The 20,679-nt window shown below is 37.5% G+C and overlaps 1 protein-coding gene across 2 annotated transcripts in view; it reads left to right on the top strand.

Moving 5' to 3' along the window:
- TMEM135 (transmembrane protein 135) overlaps positions 1-20,679 on the top strand; it is a 173,012-nt gene that overhangs the window by 108,114 nt on the left and 44,219 nt on the right. For both annotated transcript variants that reach the window (XM_027655001.1, XM_027654912.1), the window contains one exon: positions 1,767-1,813. In XM_027655001.1, the coding sequence (XP_027510802.1) occupies positions 1,767-1,813 (47 nt within the window). The remainder of the gene's footprint in view (positions 1-1,766; positions 1,814-20,679) is intronic.

Below are 20,679 nucleotides of genomic sequence, written 5' to 3'. Positions count from 1 at the left end.
TAGTGAAGTGAGCATTTTTAGTATGTAAAGGCACACTTGTTTTTTCTTATTGCTTTGATTTGTTTCGCCCCGCCCCGAAAACTGGTTCTTTGCCATTTCTCACTTATTTCCCAATATCATTGCTCAGGCTGTCAAGCCTTCTTGTCCTTTCTGTCTCTCAGAAGTAGCATCCAGAGAATTGATGGTTGTTGTTTGGCTGCTTAAATGTGGTTTGAACTTTGGAGGATTAGGGCAAATCTTTTTAAGGAGAGCTTGGGTGTAAATTGATCATTACCATGAAAGAGGTGAAGATATATACCATTGCCCTCACTTTGCCCTAATGATTTCATATAAAATGATTTCAGATGTTCACATTTTTGTTGCAGAATAATAAAATATGATAGTACTGGTGAAGAAAAAGTTAAAAATGGATAGTTTACACAGCAGACATTATAGTGTCTTGTGTGACCTAATTTTAAGTCACGTCAGAGGACTTAGAAAAGGGAAATGGTGTCATTATAAGATTTTTAATTCTCTGAAAGTCATTGTAAACATTTCCTATTCATATTTTTATCACACTTTCTGAGCTGTATTAATGTGCAGCAGCCTACTGTTCTACGTGTTTATAACCTTAAAATATGCACCTCTGGCAGCATTTCCATTTCTTCTTACATAAGCTATCTGTATCCTCTCATGATCACAACTTCTTCAACCCTTGGAAATAAGTGCAAATATTTTATGAAAGACTTTAACTATCTCTGTAAGGTTTTTGCCTCCCAAATGATGGTACAAATATGGGCCAGTATATCTAGAGCAAAACAGTGTTTCCTCACCAGTGAGTTGTATCTAGCAAAGATAGGCAGGTTCTTAACTTAAAGCCTGGTGTAGTTGTTCCTGAAGCAGCTGTATGTACAGGCAGTTTTATGGTCAAGGTACAGCAGCTTGGGTTCATCCTTTCTGTCTGTCTCCTCTCCTTCCTTTTCTCCTGTGACTGCTCCACTGCATTTACACTCTTCCAGTGATTTCCTTATCTCACCAAATTGGCAGAAAACTCTCCACAGCCTTGACTTAATTTGTTTCCTCCTTGAGTTAATTTTGCTCAGCATTTGTGAGTCTCTGTGTAGGTGGCAAGGAGGAGGTAGGAGTGCTAAGCCCCAGCACAGAGGATGTGAGGAAGTGATGGGATGTTCCCTTCTCAGTGCTGGAGAGCTGCCAGGTTTGCTCAGTGCCTCTGGTATGATCACACTGATAACATAGAGCAAGATGGGATTGTTCAAAGTGAGTTTAAGACTAAGGTAAATAACTAGAAAGGATGCTCTTAGTCGGGCATAGAATTATCTACTCAAACTTGCTGGAAAGCAGTTCAGCAGAAGCACCTATCCATGCCTTTTAAACTGTAACTAGCAATATGATATTCGAATAAATCACAGAAGCGAAGACTGGCAAAATATAATGTTTAAATTTCAGTTCTAGTACTTTATTGCTTAAATTCTGTCATTTTATAATTATTTTATTCCAGACTGTTTTAAGTGGTGCCATTTGCTGTGTCTGTTGTCCCACTGCCCTGGTTTGGATTTCATATTCTTTTAGCCTCTACAGGAACAACTCAAAGTCCACTAGAAACAAGGCAATCCTGTTTGACGGATTCAGACAAGCTTTCATTCTGGCCCATCAAGCATATAGCTAAAGTGTAACTTTTATAGTAACGGTTGTAAAATCTTCATGATCCAGAACAAGCAGTAGTAGTGTGATGGTTTGCGTAATAACACTCTTTCTCCTTCTTGTAGGTCCTTTTGTTCTGCATCACAGCTGCTCTGTTCATGTTCTTCTTCAGGTATGTTGCTAGTATATCTATTTATGTTGTAAAAATTATTTTAAATTATTTAAATTATTTTATTTAAGTGTTTCTTAGAGCTTACTTGATTTTTGGTATTCATCTCAAAACTTTTATGTTCTCAACTCAGACTTTCTGAATAGAATGGAGTGCTTCTGTGGCATCAAACCCCCAGTGCTTTGAACATAATTGAATTTAAAGGGGAAATGTTGAATTTAATTTGTTAAATCTTCTGGAGATTATACTGGTTACTTAGGGAGTCTCATCTCATAATTATGACTCTGGAGATCTAATGTTGCATAGTACAAAACCAGCTGAAATCTTGCTTTTCATATATGTTCTCACAAGTTATGAGTTGTATTCCTTTTTTAAAACATACAGTAACGGGGGTGGATGAGACATTCATTTTAATTACTTTTTTCTCTCTCACTTTGCAAGATATATCATTTGCCTTGTCACTGTTTCCCTTTAAATAGTAGACCTCTCAAATTTTATTATATCTCAAACTGGAAAGTTGCTTTTCAAAGTAACCTTTGACTATAACCCTTTGACTTAGAATTTTCTGTGGCACATAGCCATGTATGGTTCTTCAAACTGTATGATCCCCTGGTAATTGCAAAACTCTGGAAGCTGCAGCTTGTTTTTTTTGTAATTCCATTACTTACGGATATTGGCCAAGAACAGTCTGTGGATAGAGGAGGGCTGTTAATTTAGAGGATTCGAAGAAGCATTCTTCCTTTCATCTATAACCCATTAAGAACCTTGCATTGGCAGTCTTGCTTTATTTTCTTCTATGTCCCAGAGTTAAGCTATAACAACCTCAGAGAATTTGACTTATAAGTTTGAGGTTAGACACCTGTCTGCATGAATGCTGATCAAACAACTCAAAACATTAAAATTCTGGTCAAAACTATAAATATTGTATGATTTTGGAGGAAGCTAATTGTCTTTATATATGTCTTTGGTAATGAACCAGTGTTTTAGAGAGAATCTGCAAGTTAAATCACAGAATCCTAGAATAGTTAGAGCTGAAAGGAAGCTTCAAGATCATTTAGTTCCAACCTCCCTGCCATGGGCAGGAACACCTTCCACTAGACCAGTATTCATAGCCCCATGCAGCCTGGCCTTGAACCCTTCCAGAGATGGGGCATCCACACCTTCTCTAGGAAACCTGTTCCAGTGACTCATCACCACATGGTGTTTCACATTTAAGAATTTTGTCTTAATATCAAATCTAAGCTTTCAGTTTGAAGCCATTACCTCTTGTCCAGTCACTGCATGCCCATGTAAAAAGTCCCTCTCCAGCTTTCCCGTAGCCCCTTTAGGGGTAAGAATTGATGCAGACCCTAGAGGTATTTGGTGAATTTTCCCCTGATCCGACACAGCAATACTGGCAATTGAATGGGCTCCAAACCGTTTTCTCTTCTAAAATTAGTCACTCCATGCTAAGGTTGATGAATATCCTGTTGAGCAATCATCAACAACATTTAACTCCTTTTGTCTTTGTGTTTTAACCGAAGAATTAAAATAGAATATCAGGTTTAGTTTAATTCTTGGGGGAAAAAAATCCATTTGTAAACACCAACAAAAGTACTAAGACAAGGTAAATTTGTAAAGACCAGTTTTGGAGTTTTTTTTTTTTCTTAGTGTAATGAGTGTTGTGAATAGAACTTCTTCACAGTGGTTCATGTGCTGCTTTTCTAAAGAAACCAGATAGATGGGTCTGGGTGAAAATGCCTCTGGGCATTCACAGAGTCTACTCAACTGCTCATGGAGAAGAGACAGCAGAGAGGTCACTTGATCAGTTCATCTGGACTGGCTGTGACTGTGGGTTGTTTGTTGTCTTAACCCATACATTAATTAATGATTGATCCCCTTCAGTAAGATTTTGGACAGCCCTTGGAAGAATCCTGTGTCGATCCATCCAGAGTCCCAGGGGAGGCAGTCTTCCTATCTGGTGGAAGCAGAGAATAATTGGGAGAGTCATTAAACTGCATTTCCTGTTTAATGGCTCAAAATCACTTCAGCCTTTTTCTTAATCATAAGAGGATCAAACTGACAATATCATGTTCATACTTTTGGAATAAACACCTTCAAAGTCAGATCTGCTTGGCTTATAGAATATATTCCCATTGACTATGAAACACTGTTTACTGTTAACAAGCCTTTACCAACCTGAAAACCAGAAAATTCTCTCTTGTTTTGTATTTAATCTGTTTCCAGAGTGTCCTCACCATTTTTGTCCTCCCCACCCCACCAAAATATCCAAAAAGGTCTGAGTGCAGTAGCAGTCATGGTCAACAAGGTCATATATGATTCCTTTCATCATTAAACATAAAATCCTAGTATCTAAATTGTGTAATTTGAAGCTTAAAACTTTTCTGAAAGAGACTTAACATAAATCTACCTCTACGGTATGAAAATCTGACTGATACTTGGAAGTCAGATGTTGCAGGGAATAAAGGCAAAGTAGTCTTTTATCTTCTGCCTTATCCAAGGTTATGAGGTTCTCTGAGCTTAAAAGTGATGACTGTACCCAGTTGGTAGCTCTGGTTGGCACTGCATTCCTGGAAGGTCCAGTTTTAATTAAACCTGGCTATTATTTCTGCTCTGGGTAATTTTGACCTGAATTATTCTCCCTGCACAGCTTGTGCCGTGATGCACAGTAGCTGGCGTTGGCACTGTGAGGCTGCGGTGGTGGTTGGGATAAGCATGGAAAGCAGAGGTGCTCTTTAGCATTCAGATGGACTTTGCTCATTTTTAAGTGACTGCTTACCAGCATGGCTTAAGGTGATCATTTTTGAACCTAGGAGATGAAAAGTTATTTGAGCTGGAAAGTTCAGAACTGTTTTCTTTTTGGAGGAATTGAGATATATCCTGTCCATCACACAGCTTCCAGGGTATCTTTCAGGTTGCCATGTTAGCAGCAGCCTGTTGACTTTGCATTTGAAAGCTGAGTGCTCTGGTTGATAGTTATCCATTAAAAGACAAGAAAATCAATGTGGCACATAATTGCAGTATGATCATACCTTAAGGTGGGTATCTTCCTACCCGCATTGTTAGGAAATAGATGTATGAATCTTAGACTATGGAAGTATAGGCATTGTTCTTCTTGATTTATTTTCCTTTTCTAATGTAATGATTTTTTTTTCAGTATCTCATTATAATGTCTATCTTGCATTATTTTCTAAACAAATTCTGTAATAGTGATCTGTTGGCCAGGCAGATGTTTCACACTAGTTGAAAACTTCACCATCATGAGCCTTGATATTTATCACTGGAGTTTCTCCCAAATTTTGTTGGATTGTTCTAACATAATTGCATCTGCTACAGGACAACAAGAAAAAGAAGGTGCTAAATCTCAGGAGTTAAGAAGTAAGGTTACAGAACTGAAATGGTAGAAGAAAAAAACCAGGAATAATTACTTCAGAATTGATAAAGTGAAAAAGGAGTCAGAATGAAATGTAAATTCAGAAGAGCAATATAAAAAGGAAGACAGCAGGAAGAGGGAAGGAGAAAGTGACTGAAGAGGGGAAAAAAACAAGATCATGTCAGCTGACAGGGCAAAAATTAGAAGAATAAACTAGGAAAACAAGCAGCTGAAATGCAGATGATAGGTTTGCAAGCAACAGAGTTATATTTACAGACAGAGAAAGCATATTTTAGTTAAGTATTTTTTTCTTTCTTCTCTTCCATCCTCCTCTTGTAGTTTTCTCCTAGCTTACACCTCTGTTTTTTCTCAAAATGCTTCTGTTCCACTCCACTGGAAGTGATGAAATTAAAATGCGTTACTCATTTGTGGGTAGCTGTGGAATCTGACATATGTATATTTAATTCACAAATATAGGTAACCACATCTGGCACAGGATTCTTCCCCCTTCCACTCATTTTGTTCTAAAACACTTAGATACTGAAGTGTGTCTGGGGGCGAGGAACGTTCCTATATCTGTAGGAATTAATTGTTAGGTCCCATTGAACTCCAGTGGGGCTTAGTATTCACTGCTTACTCAAAAAAATAGTAGTTTGTGGTGTCATCTGATGTCCTGTATGATTTGTTTTAAAATGCACCATTCTTCAAGTGTCTTGTAAGAAAAGCACACTTTTCTTTAATGCATCTATTTAAAAAAAAAAAAAAAAAATTAAATTTGCGTTGAATTAAACTTAAGGGTATAGAGGTTTTGATTATACCATGGTTTCATGCCATTTTATTTCAATCTGGATAATTCATAGTACTGACTTTCTAGAATACTCCTCTAGAATAATTGAATAGAATGAAATAAAGAAGTAGGAGGATCCTACAGTGTGTAAAATAAGTATTTGTAAAATGCAATTAAATTGTTATTTTAATAGCAGTTCTATTTTGAATATTACACTGGGGATTTTTTGGAAGGGTGATGTAATGGGTGTGCTTCTATGTGTTTGAAGAAATCCACAGAATATAAAACTTGCATTCTCTGTACAAAAAAGGAACACCTACATATAAATCCTATCCATATAAACTTAGAAAATCCAGCAATTTGTGTGAATATGTGTTGGCAGACTACAGTACTGGTTGCTATAGTAGTTAATCCTTAGACCATGTACTACCAGTTTATAATATGCACATGTTAATTCATCTGCTCTGAATCCTAGAAAGGAAAGTTCCATGTATGAGCTGAAACTAGCTATTATGGGAAGCTGGATGTTTCTGATGATTGATTGATCATAAGTTGAGGATGAAGGCTGCCTTCTCTAGAGATAAAGGTTAAAGTGTTATTTTCTGAAACAATAATTTTGGGCAATCAGAAGTTACTGCTGTGATTTCACAAAGCAGAACATCATGTTTTTCATAACTCAGGATTTGTATAGCTCACAACAGAAAGCTCTTGATCTCTTAATGTCATTTACGTGTTATGTGCTGATTAAAAATGAATAATGAACATCTAAGAAATGCAGATGCAGTGTCATATACTGCCACTAAGTATATGGAGTATTGAAACTGAAGTATTGAAACTTGTGTGAAGTCACTGAAAACCTTTAAGAAAGGTCCTTTTGTTTGCAGAGGCCTTTATGCTATCTCATTAAGGTAATTCTAGCCTCCTAAATTACAGCTATTTACTCTTCTTTCCCTGTGAAACACATATCCTGTAATTTATTCAGTATTTTCTATGTGATATTTCAAAGTGCCTTTATTTTCTTTTAAAAATGTGTGGTACCAGTACCATGTTATTGCCTTGTTTAATCACCTAAACTGCCTTTTGTACCAAAGCAACTACTTGAAAGATATTTTTGCCTTACACTTCTACTTTCTTTTTTACAGTAGAATGAGCAAGCTTAACAGTTGGAGTTGCTGTTACATGGATTTAATATCAAATAATCTTCCCCTCTTATAAGGATTATTTTGAAGTCTTTTACGTTTGCTGTAGAATTACAGGAGTACATTAAAAGTCCTCTACTATTGAATTATTAGGTAATAAATCAGAAGAAAAAAATAGATGGGGATTTTTTTCCATGTTTATATATGGTTTTTATTGTCCTTATATAAACATCTCAAAGTTAGTGATTCAAAGCATTGTTTTGGTAACTGTCATGAAACTTGATTTCTGAGGTATTTTGGATGACCTGGTGAGTAGATGAAAACATGCAGCCTCCTAAGAAATGCTATAAATATCAGTTTGCTTTATTTAGTGTGAGCAAAAGTAAAACACGGATTGTGGGAGGGGGTTGGGGATGAGAAGATAACTTCCTGGGCTGACTCAGGCACTTCTGCCAGAGACCTGCTGCTGGACTTGCTTAGGCTGGGTTCAAATGCAAATATGGGTAGAAGGGTCAGATAATCGATCTTCTGTTTATCTACCAGTAGATAAAAAGTGAAAAGGGATTTTTACTTTTTTGTTTTCATGAAACATTTTTTTTATTCTCTCATAGGCTTTTACTAGACTTCCTCTGCATTTTGGTTTTTCTTTTTTTTGTCCCTTAAAACTTGCAATGCCATATAGTACTTTTGGGTTTGGTTTGAAGGGAAGTTTTGTGGACTGCGAAGTTTTGCAGAGCTCTGGTCTCAGCTCTCTACTGCATTCAGAGGAGACGGAGGCTGATCTCCCAGGCTAATGCTGGGTACTGACCTTAATCTCAGAAATAATAGAGTTAAAGATGCATTTTAAGCATATTTTTTAAGTGGAAGAATTCGATATTATTAGATTTTTGTACAGGTAAGAGGAATGTCTGGACCTAAGGTTTTACAAAGAAAATGTATATTAGGGTGAAAAATTTCAGTGTCCAATGGGATTAAGGGGGGGCATCTTTATTTGGTTTGTGACCTCTTCTGACACTGTCACACCTTCATCAGTCATTTGCGGTGGCTGCTACTCAGCGTCCATGAGCAAATGACAGTTGTGCTATTTTGGTGTTCTTATATGTGCAAGTGCAAATCGTTATTTCTCACCTGTTCATTTGGGTAGTACTGGAGGAATAGGACAATAATGGTATTCATGAAATTAGAAGAAATCAATTTTGATTTCCAGTCTAGCATTAAAGAGAATCTTACTACAACTAGATCTTTAGTGGGGCCTGTTTTCAAGATGTCTTCAATTTTAGGCACCTATCTGAGTTATTTAAGTTAGGAAATAGGAGGGAAAAATGGGCAAGTCAAGAGAACAGTTCCCATCTTGTGTAGGTTTGGTTTATGTGGCAGAGCAGCCTTTCTCGAACTGATGATATAGATGATTGTGCACCAAACTTACTTATATAATTCTAGGTGAAATAAATCTAGGTTAACATCTTTAAAGTTACCTAGAAACCATACTAAAATTATTCTGAGAGATGGTGTTTAGAATTAATGAAATGCTAGATAGAATGATTCTATTTTTTTTCCTAACTTATTCTGCATACATGGCCCATATTATCCTTCTATTTCATGGACCCATTTTTGACTGGAAATTACAGGAAAGAGACTTACTGGAACAAACTGCATTCCTGCATGAAAAAATATCTGAAATATTTGAAAATTTACTTCTGAGTTCTAAATAAAATTATTATAATTTCTACAGTAATATAAAGTGCAAAACTGTAGTAAACTCTGTAGTTTCTTTAGATCCTTGTCAAGAGTAAAAAGAGAAAGTATTTATACTTCTTTTGTGTCCTACAGATGGATCTTAGGAACAGGAAAGGCAGTTTAAATTTGCTGTTGTTTGTTTCTGTCTTTCAAAAATGCATGTCAATTTGGTAATAGCATTTAAAATATTTCTTTAAATTAGAGATCTGTCATATAATGTTAATTTTACTAAGGTTTTTTTTCCTAGTACCTTTTCCTGAGAAAGTATGTGCTAATAGTATAGTAAGTTTAGTGATTAAAATGTAGCATTTAATATTAATATTTACCTTCTGAATATACATGTTTGTGATATTGAAATGTTACTAGAGCAGACTTATTTAAGATACCAGGAGTTACTGGACTACTTTCCTGAAAATATCCTGAGAGAAAAGTTTTGACATTTTGATGATGATTGTTAATTGTGTGATGCCTGTTGCATTTGAAGTTTCTCCCAAGGAAATGGCTACCACATGAGCCTTTAATCCTTACACTCATTATTTTGTGGTCAGCCATGGTATGGCTGCCATGCCAAGCCAAGCAATGTCATGATGTCCATGCCTTATTCCCAGGTGTAGGTTGCAGAGTGCACATCCATATACATCATAGGAAACAAAAGCAAACCTGAGAACCTCCTCTGCAAGATTTACATGTTCAAAGGGATAAGCATAAATATCTTTACAATATTTCAAACATTCCTTTTGATAGTAAGATCAGAGCAACAGTTACCTGGTGCTGACCTGTGCCAGTGCCGTCTCTGCCTCCCCCCATCCCAGCCAGCAGCTCTGCAGTCTCTCCTGAAAAGCAGGTGAGAGGATAGGAAAGGTGAGGTAGAGTCTACAACAGTGACAGTGTTATTGTCAGCAGAGAGAGATGATTAGCATCTCTTTCCCAGAGTTGTGATTGATTGTTGGCAGTGGTGGTGGGAGCTGAGGGGAGGGAAGGGACTGGGAGGAGGCTCTGTCTGGGGCTGTGTGTGGTGGGAAAAGGGGTGCTCCTCTTGAGTACCTTTCAAAATGTTTTTTTTCTGTGGATCCCTCTCACTCCTTTGACTTTGTATACACTTGAGGATGACTGATGGGCTATGCTGAGTTCCAAAACTGCTTCCCTTTTACCTGCTCCTGTTATTAGATGCACTGCTTGACCAGAGAAGAAAACAGAAACATGAGGAGGAGAGATGAGACAGTGTCCACAGTGAAGGAGTAAGAAGCCAAGCCTGTTCAGGGTTTTGACCAGCCATGAACTAAAGGAGTAGGAGAACATGGATGGTTGTGTTATTATGGCTGTAGTGCAGCTTTGTGTCTTTGGTTTTACTAAAGCTCTTAGTATTTATCATAGAATCATAGAATGTTGAGGGTTTGGAAGGGACCTTAAAGATCATCTAGTCTCAACAACCCCCTGCCATATGCAGGGACACTTCTCACTAGATCAGGTTGCTCAAGGCCCCATCCATCCAGGCATTGAACACTGCCAGGGATGGGGCACAACCTCCCTGAGCAACCTGGACATATTTTAAAGCATATTGGATCATTCAAGTAACTAATTTACAAGTCACCAGGTAATTTTTTTTCTTTTTTTGTTTCTGTCTCCTAATCTAACAGAGAAACATTATATGCAGTTGTGGCACTCTGTCTTCAACTCTGTTTTTATATGCCTAAGCAGTATCTAACCTTTAATATGCTCAAATGATAGCCTAGAATAAAGGTGATCATTGTCCTTTTGATTTCTTAAAAAAAGTCAAATACTACCTTGAATCCCTTGAACCACCTTTCTTGTTATAGGAGGTTTGCCGGTCTCAGTACATTCTATTTTTCATTTTGTGTTTCAAGTTGAAAAAGTAATAGTGCATTGAATTGAGTAGGCAGGTATTTTATTGTTGTTTTACACCCTTGTCTTCAGACTATCCCTGTTCTTTCAGATGGTGAAGGTATAAGCTGTGGTTAGATTAGATCCAAATGAGGAGTATCAACTGTGTGGGCTGAACTTGGGCTAGTTTTTGTTTTCACCGTGTTAAATCACACTGCTCCTGATCCTGCAGTCTACAAAAGGGCTGCAGACTAGGCTTTCTCAGCTGCCAGTAAGGGAAGAAAATTGTATTCTGTCCAATTCCCATCTCTCCAATCTTTTTTTTCGTAGTTGTAATTTTCCATGTTGAGATATGCTCGTACCTCTGTTCTATGGTAATACACATGTCAAAAGTCAAGAAGATACTTTAATGCATTTTTAAAGTGGGTGACTTCTCTTTTGTTGGGCTTCACTGCTTTTAAACAGAAAGAAAACACATTTACACTAAACTCAGATGTCTCGCTTCATTGCTCCCTGTGGATTAAGTAGTACAAATGATTTTATGGTTATATGGGAAGAAAGGAATAAATTTTGATAAAAGTATCATGGTATCCATTGCCACTTTGCATGGTACATGTGCTAGTTTGCATGGTAGAAAATAACTGAAACAGAGATTTTAGTACTGTATATACACTATTAAAATTGTTACTAAATAGCCTATAGGAATAATTAGTTTCTTTAGGAGTCAAAATGGAATGCCAGTTATTGCAAATAGTTCGTTGGTTTTGCTAAATCAGTAAGTTTACCCTTATATAGAAAATACTAACTTTCAAGTGTAATATGAAGAGATTAAATTTAATTTACCATGTTTGGTCACTTTTGGACATATGGTACATAGGCTCCTGGAATTTATTTAAACTTTTTCATTCCAACGGTAAATCTTGTCCTCGTTTTAACAGATTGCTTTACATGTAGCTGGATCCAGTTGCGCAGCCTCCTCAAGAGAGGAAATGCATTGCCTGCAGACAAGCGGTACAAGAATTACGGCTGTACAATAGGGAGTATTTTTCCACCATTATCACTTTTCAGTGGAGATTCTTTTTCAGATACGTAACAGCAACTCAATGAACCGGGAAAGTGTTTACCTGCAAGGTGATCTGGTGGTAATGGGAGAAGCTTTTGAGGGCTAAAATTTCAGGCGTCTCTGTCCAGAGCCATCCCCAAAGGAAGAAAAAGAGGGTCTCCTCCCCTTCTTTAGGTTTCATCAGTCAATCACAAAGGGCTTTTGTACTGCTAGCATATTGATGTGTCTGGGCTTTGGCTGTTTATCATCTTCCTGTCATTCTTAAATGCAAAATAAAAGAAAGGAAATAGCTTCTGGTTCTCAGACTTTGAGAATAAACTGCTTGTGGCTGCTGGGGACCTTGATGTCCGAGCTGCCCTGGAATGCCTTCTGCGGGGATGCGATCTCTAGCACTGCTGCGCACATCACCCTTGTAGCTCCCAGGCACTGGCCAGAACAAGGCTGATATTACAAGTCAGATGATGAAAAAGCAGTTGAGGTTCACAGATTCGATTTCTCTCTTTGATCCTGGCATTAAAGTGCCCAAGCTCTGTGAGTGGAAGCATAGTGCAGACAAGATTTCCGGTTGCTTTAATCCTACTGCTAAAAAGATCCATTCACATGACATAGGGATTGGCTTGTATTTTTGCAGGATTTCAAAACTGTTAGATATATTTTGTCTGTGTTTATCACCAAACATGGCAAGTTTGGGGTTTTTCTCCTTATTTAAAACTATTTTCCTGTAAGATTTTTCGTGTGTGTATACTGTAAAGATTTGGCACCTCATTGCCTTACCCTTTCACATACATTTGAAGCACTTTACATTTATATACAGAGTAGTAAGGGAGAAGATTAAATAGCCTGCAGAAGGTCAGAGGCAAAATTTGTGTGCCTTTGAGTCATAGAGTTCCAGTCCAGTTCTTAAATCATAGGGCTATCTCTCCTGCATTCCTGTTACAGGACATAATTTAACTTCAAAAAATGGGGCATGGTAGAGAATTGCTACCAGAGAATTAAGGTAGGAAGTAGTATATAAACAGCTGTACAGAACCATAGAATAAGGCAAGAGACAAGGATATTATGCAGGACAGTGTCAAATGCTTTGCCCAAGTCCAGGTAGATGACATCACTTGCTCTTACCTTATCCACCACCAAATAGAAGGCCATAGAAGGCCACCAAATTTGTCAGGCACAGTTTACCTTTAGTGAAGCCATGTTTGCAGTCAGCAATCACCTCCTTGTTTTCCGTATACCTTAGCATAGTTTCCCGGAGGATCTGCTCCATGATCTTACCAGGCACAGAGGTGAGACTGGCTGGCCTGGGTTCCCTGGGTCTTCCTTTTTTTCCTTTTTAAAAATGGAGATTTTACTTCCCCTTTTCCAGTCAGTGGGAACTTGACCAGCCTGCCACAACTTCTCAGATATGATGGATAGTGGCTTAGCAACTTCATCTGCCAGTTCCCTCTGGACCTGCAGATGCATCTGCTCAGGTCCTGTGGACTGGTGCACCTTCAGGTTCCTTAGATGATCTGAACCCTGATCTTTTCCTATAGCAGGTGACTCTTCCATGTCCCAGTCCCTGAGTTTGCCTTCTGCAGCTCAGGTGATGTGGCGGGGCCACTTGATGATGAAGACTGAGGCAGAAAGGTCATTGAGTACCTCAGCCCTGTCCATATCCTGGGTAACCATGTCGCTTCGTTTCCTTCCAGAGAGGACCTACATTTTCCCTAGTCTTCCTTTTACCACTGGTGTACCTACAGAAGCTTCTCTTGTTGCCATAAATGTCTGTGACCAGATTTGATTCTCTCAGGGCTTTTTATCTTTCCTAACATGATTCCTGGCTGCTCAGGCAATCTCTCTGTATTCCTTTGAGGTTATCTGTCCTTGCTGCCATCCTTTGTAGGCTTCTTTTTTTTCATTCGAGTTTGTCCTGTTCATTCATACAAACCTCCTGGCATTTTTTTTTTACTTCCTTTTTGGAATGCATTGCTCCTGAACCTAAAGGTGGTGGTCCTTGAGTATCAATGGGCTTTCTTGAGCCCCACTTCCTTCCAGAGCTTTATCCCATGGTATTATATCAAACAGATATGTGAAGAAGCCCAAGTCTCCTCTCCTGAAGGGTACTGAGCTTGCTGTGCACCCTCCTTGCTGCGACAGCAGGATCTTGAACTGCACCACTTCATAGTCACAACAACCTAGGCTGCCCTTGAGCTTCACATTCCATACCAACCCTTCCTTGGTGAGAACAGTGCAGCATAGCTCCTCTCCTTGTTGGCTCCTCTATGACTTGGAAGTTATCAACACATTTTTTCTCTTTATTTCTCTGTTTTCTTTACTGTCACAGCTCATTGGCTTAATATCTTGTGCCCAAAGTTTTTTTTCTGTCAATTTTTCCTGGTTTTGCTGCTACTCTCTTAAAAACAGTTACCTAGTTTTGCTGAGCTGAGGGTCTGCATAGTTGCTTATTTAATTAAAAAAAAAAAATATTCTTCTGACATTAAAGAAAGAAAGAAAAGATCCCTTTGAGCTACAGTTAGGAAAAATTTAAGAACCATCTATATATTTACAAAATGCACCTAGGAAAGGAGAGTCACACCAAGAAATAAACTCTAATTCTTAGAAGATGGGTTAGATTTCAGAAATCTCTGCTTGTCATTTGAATGTTACCTGTGTCTGTTTGATTGCTACAATCCTTTGCAGCGAAACTGAGCTGTTGCAGACACCATTGTGGTCTTGAAATACAAGTCCTAAACTGGTAACTCACACTCATCACATGTTTCTGATTTGATAGCAGACAGGGCAGAAAATCTCCGTTTCATGAAAAGCAGAAGGCAATTACATTACATTAGAGTCTACATGTTTTGGTATGTATTTTTAAAATAAATAGTCTTTCTGTTTATGTAAGGGTTGAACATGATTAAATATTTTACATGTAACTACTGTGCAACTTGAATATATGTTTGTAGCCTAAAGACTGCAGTCCCAAATATGGTTTTTAACATATGACATTTATATTTCATTTTAGAAACAGACATATTTTTAACTACAGGCATTGAAAATAGTTGGAATTCTGTTCCTGTGAGCTAATTGCTGACTAGAACAGGAAAATAAGAGCTACTTTGTGGTTAGATGCTTGTGGTCTTTCTTTTGGCTTTTGTCCCTAAGATAAAATGTCAGGGAAAACACAGTAATGGATAATAGTATCTATCAGTGTATCCTGGACGTAATTTGAAGCCTGTCAAATGTCTGCTACTTTATAAACATTGAATTACATCGTCCTTCTTCGTTCTACTGTCTACTTATATGTTATTTGGTTAGAAGAATATAAATTATGTCATAGATGATTTTCACAGACATGCTTCAGTTCATAGTCTCAATTTCACAGAAGAAGAAACTGCTGCGAAAAACCCCAGTTTCTTCTGTGAAACTGAGACTTTATGGGCCATTTAAAATATTCTAAAGAATGAGACATTCTTTATTCTCTTTCATATGTTTGATACATTGTCTGGAAATTGTACTGAGGAAAGGTTTCTAGTCTTACATCTTTAGCCTAAATAAACCTTTCCTCAAACTAACCAGATCTGATTAATATAATAGCAAACTATAACTCAGAATCTGACTCTTCTCTTACATTAATATCAAACCATTTGTCTAATCATCAGGTGAAACTGTGGTTCAGAAATTCAATGGCAAATTTTTAATTGATTTTTAAAAAACTTGAGTTTTACTTAAGGTGTGAATAAGAGAGTTGCATAAGTAAATAGTAAGTGAGGAAAAACCTGAGAAAATGTTAATTAAAACAGTCATATTTGAGATTTTGCTCAAAAAGTGAGATTACAGAATCACAGAATATGCTGAGTTGGAAGGGACCCACAGGGATCATTGAGTCCAACCCTTAGCCTTGTGTGGGACCATCCTCAAGAGTCACACCATGTGCCTGAGAGTATCATCTCTTCTTGAACTCTGCCAGGCTTGGTGCTGTGATCACTTCCTGGGGAGCCTGTTCCAGTGCCCAACCACCCTCTGGGTGAAGACTGTCTTTCTAATACCCAACCTAAACCTCTCTTGACACAACTTCAGGCCATTCCTGTCACTGGTCACCACAGAGAAGAGATCAGTGTCTGCCCCTCCCCTTCCCCTCACGAGGAAGTTGTAGACTGCAATGAGGTCTCCCCTCAGTCTCCTCCAGGCTGAACAGACCAAGTGACCTCAGTTATTCCTCATATGGCTTCCCCTCAAGGCCCTTCACCATATTCATTGCCCTCCTTTGGATGCTCTCTAATAGCTTAATATCTTTCATATATTGAGGTGACCAAAACTGCATTAGTGCATTTTAGGTTAAAATCTATGTTTTTTAGAGTAGGTAGAATACTTTAGGTGTTTTTCTGATATATTAAAGGGGTTTTTTTCTTATAAATTTGAGTGAAAGCATTTTTTTTAATGAAACATTAAAATAGTGTTTAGCTCAGGATCATGCAAATGTCAAAAATTCTGAGATGATTCCTCAAGTACACTCTTTGAAGACACTTAGAAGAAACAAGGAGATGAATAACAGTATGCACAGTTATTGTGAAGAATTAATTGTGTCAAGTCAATCTGGCTTCCTCCTGTGAAGATTAGGGGCTTCGTTCATTCAGAAGTAATAGAGGATATCATATATCTTCAGTAGATCTTTAGACAGACTCTCGTGACATTTTCACAGAAGAGGCCTCAAAGAATGGTGTAGAAAAAACCTCCTACTTAAAACTGGCTGAAAAACATGAGTACTGAATTTACCATCAGAATGGAAGTATCATCCAGGGATAACTGGTTCCATTCACAGATTTAATATCAAGCTCTAAGTAATAATCCTGGTCATCATTAAAGTTGTTGAACAGTGAGGCCACACTAGTCTTCCAAGATGTCTGGTTTTGTTCACAGATATAATAAATATGTCATTCAAAACAATTGGGCAAATTGGAAAATATTCCCAAGATATAAAATGCATACTGATGGAGAGTTCTACACTTTAGAATAAAGAATCAACTGTACTGATGGAGAATTTGGAACCTCTTCCTAGGTCATGCCTCTTCATAGCAGGGCACAGAAGTTCGATGGCAACCTGAATATGTGTCAGAGTATTGGGTTGTAGAAAAAAGCAGTTGTAGTTGAGTATATGTGGTTGATGGCTGGATGAACACAGACAGAGGGTTGTGGTCAATGGCTCTGTGTCCAGGTGAAGCTGGTGATGAGTGGTGTCTTCAGGGCTCTTTAATATCTTCATCAGTGACATGGACAGTGAGATCAAGTGCACTTCCAACCCTGGAAGTGTTCAAGGCCAGGTTGAATGGGGCTTTCAGCAGCCTGGTCTAGTGGAAGGTGTCTCTGCCCATGGCAAGGGAATTGGAACTAGACTTTAAAGTCTCTCCCAGTCCAAACCATTCTGTGATTATATAAATAAGAGTACAGCATGCAAAACACATGAAGTTACCATTGACCTCTCCTTAGTGTTGACAATGTCAGCTGGAGTAACAATATTTGTCTATACATGGACACATTGTACAGAACCCAGAGCAGAATGAGAGTGATCAGACATTCATAGACCATATTATTTGAGGAACTTGAAATTACTTGAGATATTTTGTTTAGTCTAGACAAAGTTCTAGACTGATGAAAGTCTCTCATGTGTGCAGTACTTCTGTAGTGGGGACAAGAATAATTAATTCTCTCTTGGGTAGAAAGTAAAATAAATAAGAGACTGAAATTGTAGGGAGGTAGATGTGGGTTAGAGATAATGATATTGGAGAAAATTTCTATTACTAATACTCACTAAGTAGTGGGATAGTTTGTTCGTGGGGAGAGTCCATTGTCCATCATGGAAGACCAGGTTTCACATGAATGGTAGAACTGCAGTCCTTCTTTTTGTTGGACAGTGGAGTATATGAAATTTCTTCTAAAATTTTATGTGATGATTCTGTATAACTTGTTGTCTGAGTTTGAGTGTGATTATGATTCTGTCTCTGAGACTGCATATTGATGCAGTCATTTGTACATGCGTACAGGTGTTCATATGTGGAGATTAAATGTATGGTGTCTAACATGGAAATTTTGGTATTTGTATTAGATTTTTCAAAAATAATAATTTCTGTTCCCTGAAGTAACTGTTCCTGCATAAGAAGTGAACCATCACTCCTTAAAGAGAATCTCTTGGAAATACTATGTTTTATGTGTGTCACCTAGGTGCCAAAGAACACTAGATTGTATGTAGTGGTAGAGTTTCTGAGGAAGGACTGGTGGCAAAATAAATGATATGTCACTGGAGCAACAAAGATCAGTTGTGAAGAGGCAGATGATATGCTAAGAAGTGACTGGAACACCTTTGTGATTTAATGCAACATAAACATGCATGGTAGTGTCCATGGGCTGGGTCTCTAGTACCTGCTTGTAAGCATTTATTCCAGAAGTGCAAGGTCTCCTGTAGAAAGGAAGAAAAAATACATGATTGTAGCCCAAATCTTTATTTAATAACTGCTCTAGAAAGCTTTTTGAAATCCTGTCAATCTTGAAATCTGATCAGTTGTACGATGGAAATACCAAGGAGCTTAAGGTTTCTCCAATTATTCATTTCCTGGTTTAGAATTTATTTTCTCCCTCTCTTGCTGCAATCAGAATTACTAAAGAGGTAACTGCCTATAGCACTTGGGGAAAAGCTAAAGTCATAAAATGCTTGAAACCAGAATGAAAGAATAAATGGAAAAACTTCTTTCTGGAATTCTGTTTCAAGTTCATTCTTTTAATTTTGTAAAGATCAGTTGATAAAATAAGACAAGAAAGTGATTTGATTTGTCCCTGTCCTTTGGAAAAGTTAAATTTTAGACCCAGCTAAAGGTAACGCTATTGGATTTTCGGCATTTGTGACCTTCCAAAGCTGATTTAATGAAATTGTAGTTGAACTCATCCTCTGTTGTAACTCTGTAACACAGACTGATGGGTTACTGATAATTTCTTCCTGATATACCTCTCCTCTCAGGGACAAAGGGTAAGCCTTATTTTGAAAGCTAAGTTTTCAAATCATTTAAGAGGTTTAGAACTTTATTTGTAGCTTCTGATAAGAATGTGAAGTGTGAACGTTTTCACTGTACTGTGAGTAGGTGACAGGGCAGTGTCAGTGATTCTTAGCTACACTTTCACTCTCAGCACATCCTTATTTCAGTCACGTTTGATTCGTAGACAGCTAATATTAATTTTAAACAACTCATTTTATGCGTAATTCCATGCATTTCCCTCTTTAAAGTGCCCTTGCAATCAAATAGCATAGCAACAATTAATAGAAGTATGTTGAACGTACCACCTGGTACTCAGAATTATAGATTATGCTCCGACTGATATGCACATTTGCACTCAAATATATCTGTTGACAAGTGGTTATCTAGGTTTCAATGAGAGACATTAAAGAAAAATGCAGCATTACTCAGGAAGGAAAAAATTAATATAAAGTCAATTTTCTTTTGAATATTCTTAAATGCGGTTTCCTTAAATAATATACTTGAAGGTGAAAATGCCTGGACTTTGAGTTCCTTTTCAATTCTGATTTTGAAGAAGTCATCTGTCATTGGATCTACAAATGCATTTTAGGGCTTTAATTTTATACTACTGTATTACTTTAATATAAAATAAACACAACTTTGGAAAACAATCAAAGCTATGATGGTATGTTTTAGGATCTACAGTTTGGTTGACCATCTTACCCTTACTGAGTTTAATGTGCATTTGTGTTATTTGCCCTCTAATTGATACCTCTCTTTTCCTCCCCATAAAGAACAACTTTAGCTCAAACTATTCTTTGAGTTTGAGCAAAAATATTTTATATATAAATACTATATTGTCTGCGTATATTTATATTCAGAAGCCCTCTATTACTTGAAATAACTTAAGATACCATATTAGAGGAGATCTGGTGCTTTAAATTTTCAGACCATCAAGATAAGATTTGCAAATACCTAAGTTCGAGGTCTTGTTTTTTGCAGTCTTTTTTGCTCTGTTCTGTACATGACTCCTAAAGAAGTTATCTACTTAGAGGGGCTTTTTGTGTCAGGAAACTGGAAATGTTTAACCCTCAGTTCTGCTCATGTTATCCTAACCTGCCCATTAGATCAGTCCTGGAGATGTCCTTTCCCCAGATGCGATGGTCTGCTAGGCTTGTGCTTTTTCTGTTATTTTATTTGCAAAAGCAGGCAGTGAAGAAAAAAACACACACCCTTCAGCATTTCAGAAACTGTCTGGTAATGTACAGATAAAATTAATTCAGGTCTAAAGTTCTTTAAGATGTGTGCAATGAAGGATAATTTTTCACTTCCACAATTGCTCCTTGTCATCCAATATGTCACTAGACTGCTGGTAAACCTTGGTGTGGTATGTGGACATACCTCTTATTCTACCACTGTGTAGAGTGAGCTTTTGGAGAACGACTCTTAGGCATTCATCTCAAGAACTCAATACCTTTCCTGTTCTGCTTGGCATCCCTTCTCCTGTTCTTTGCTCTTTTCATCTTATGTCACATCTAACTTGATGCAGATACCTCGTTTCAGATGTCTTGTTAGGAAGAAGATAGGAAGATAGAGAGACCTTGTCTGCATTTTTATATTGACAAAAGTTTTCCAGAAATATCTTCACCTAAGAGTTGTCAAGTATGTTTTTTTAAAATGTGCACTCAAATGTCCTTTCTAAATAGCAATTTCTGTGTGTTTTATTTCATGCTGTATGAGCAATGCAGCTTAAAAGATAAAGACAGATGAGAGCAAGAGGAAGTACAAGAAAATGAATCTAAAGTACCATTGCATTGGTGCTTCAGAAGGCATTGCCACTTAAGATTCATTTAGTATTTTTTACGAATTAATAGTAAATTGCTTTTTTTTCGAATACCAAATGTTGTAGTTCTACAATGACATTTCCTGATTTCTAAGAACTTTT

This window comes from Corapipo altera, unplaced genomic scaffold (assembly GCF_003945725.1).
Source record: "Corapipo altera isolate COAL_440 unplaced genomic scaffold, ASM394572v1 0, whole genome shotgun sequence".
Taxonomy (NCBI): domain Eukaryota; kingdom Metazoa; phylum Chordata; class Aves; order Passeriformes; family Pipridae; genus Corapipo; species Corapipo altera.
The sequence above is the reverse complement of the archived record's forward strand: the minus strand, read 5'-3'. Positions and strand labels throughout refer to the sequence as shown.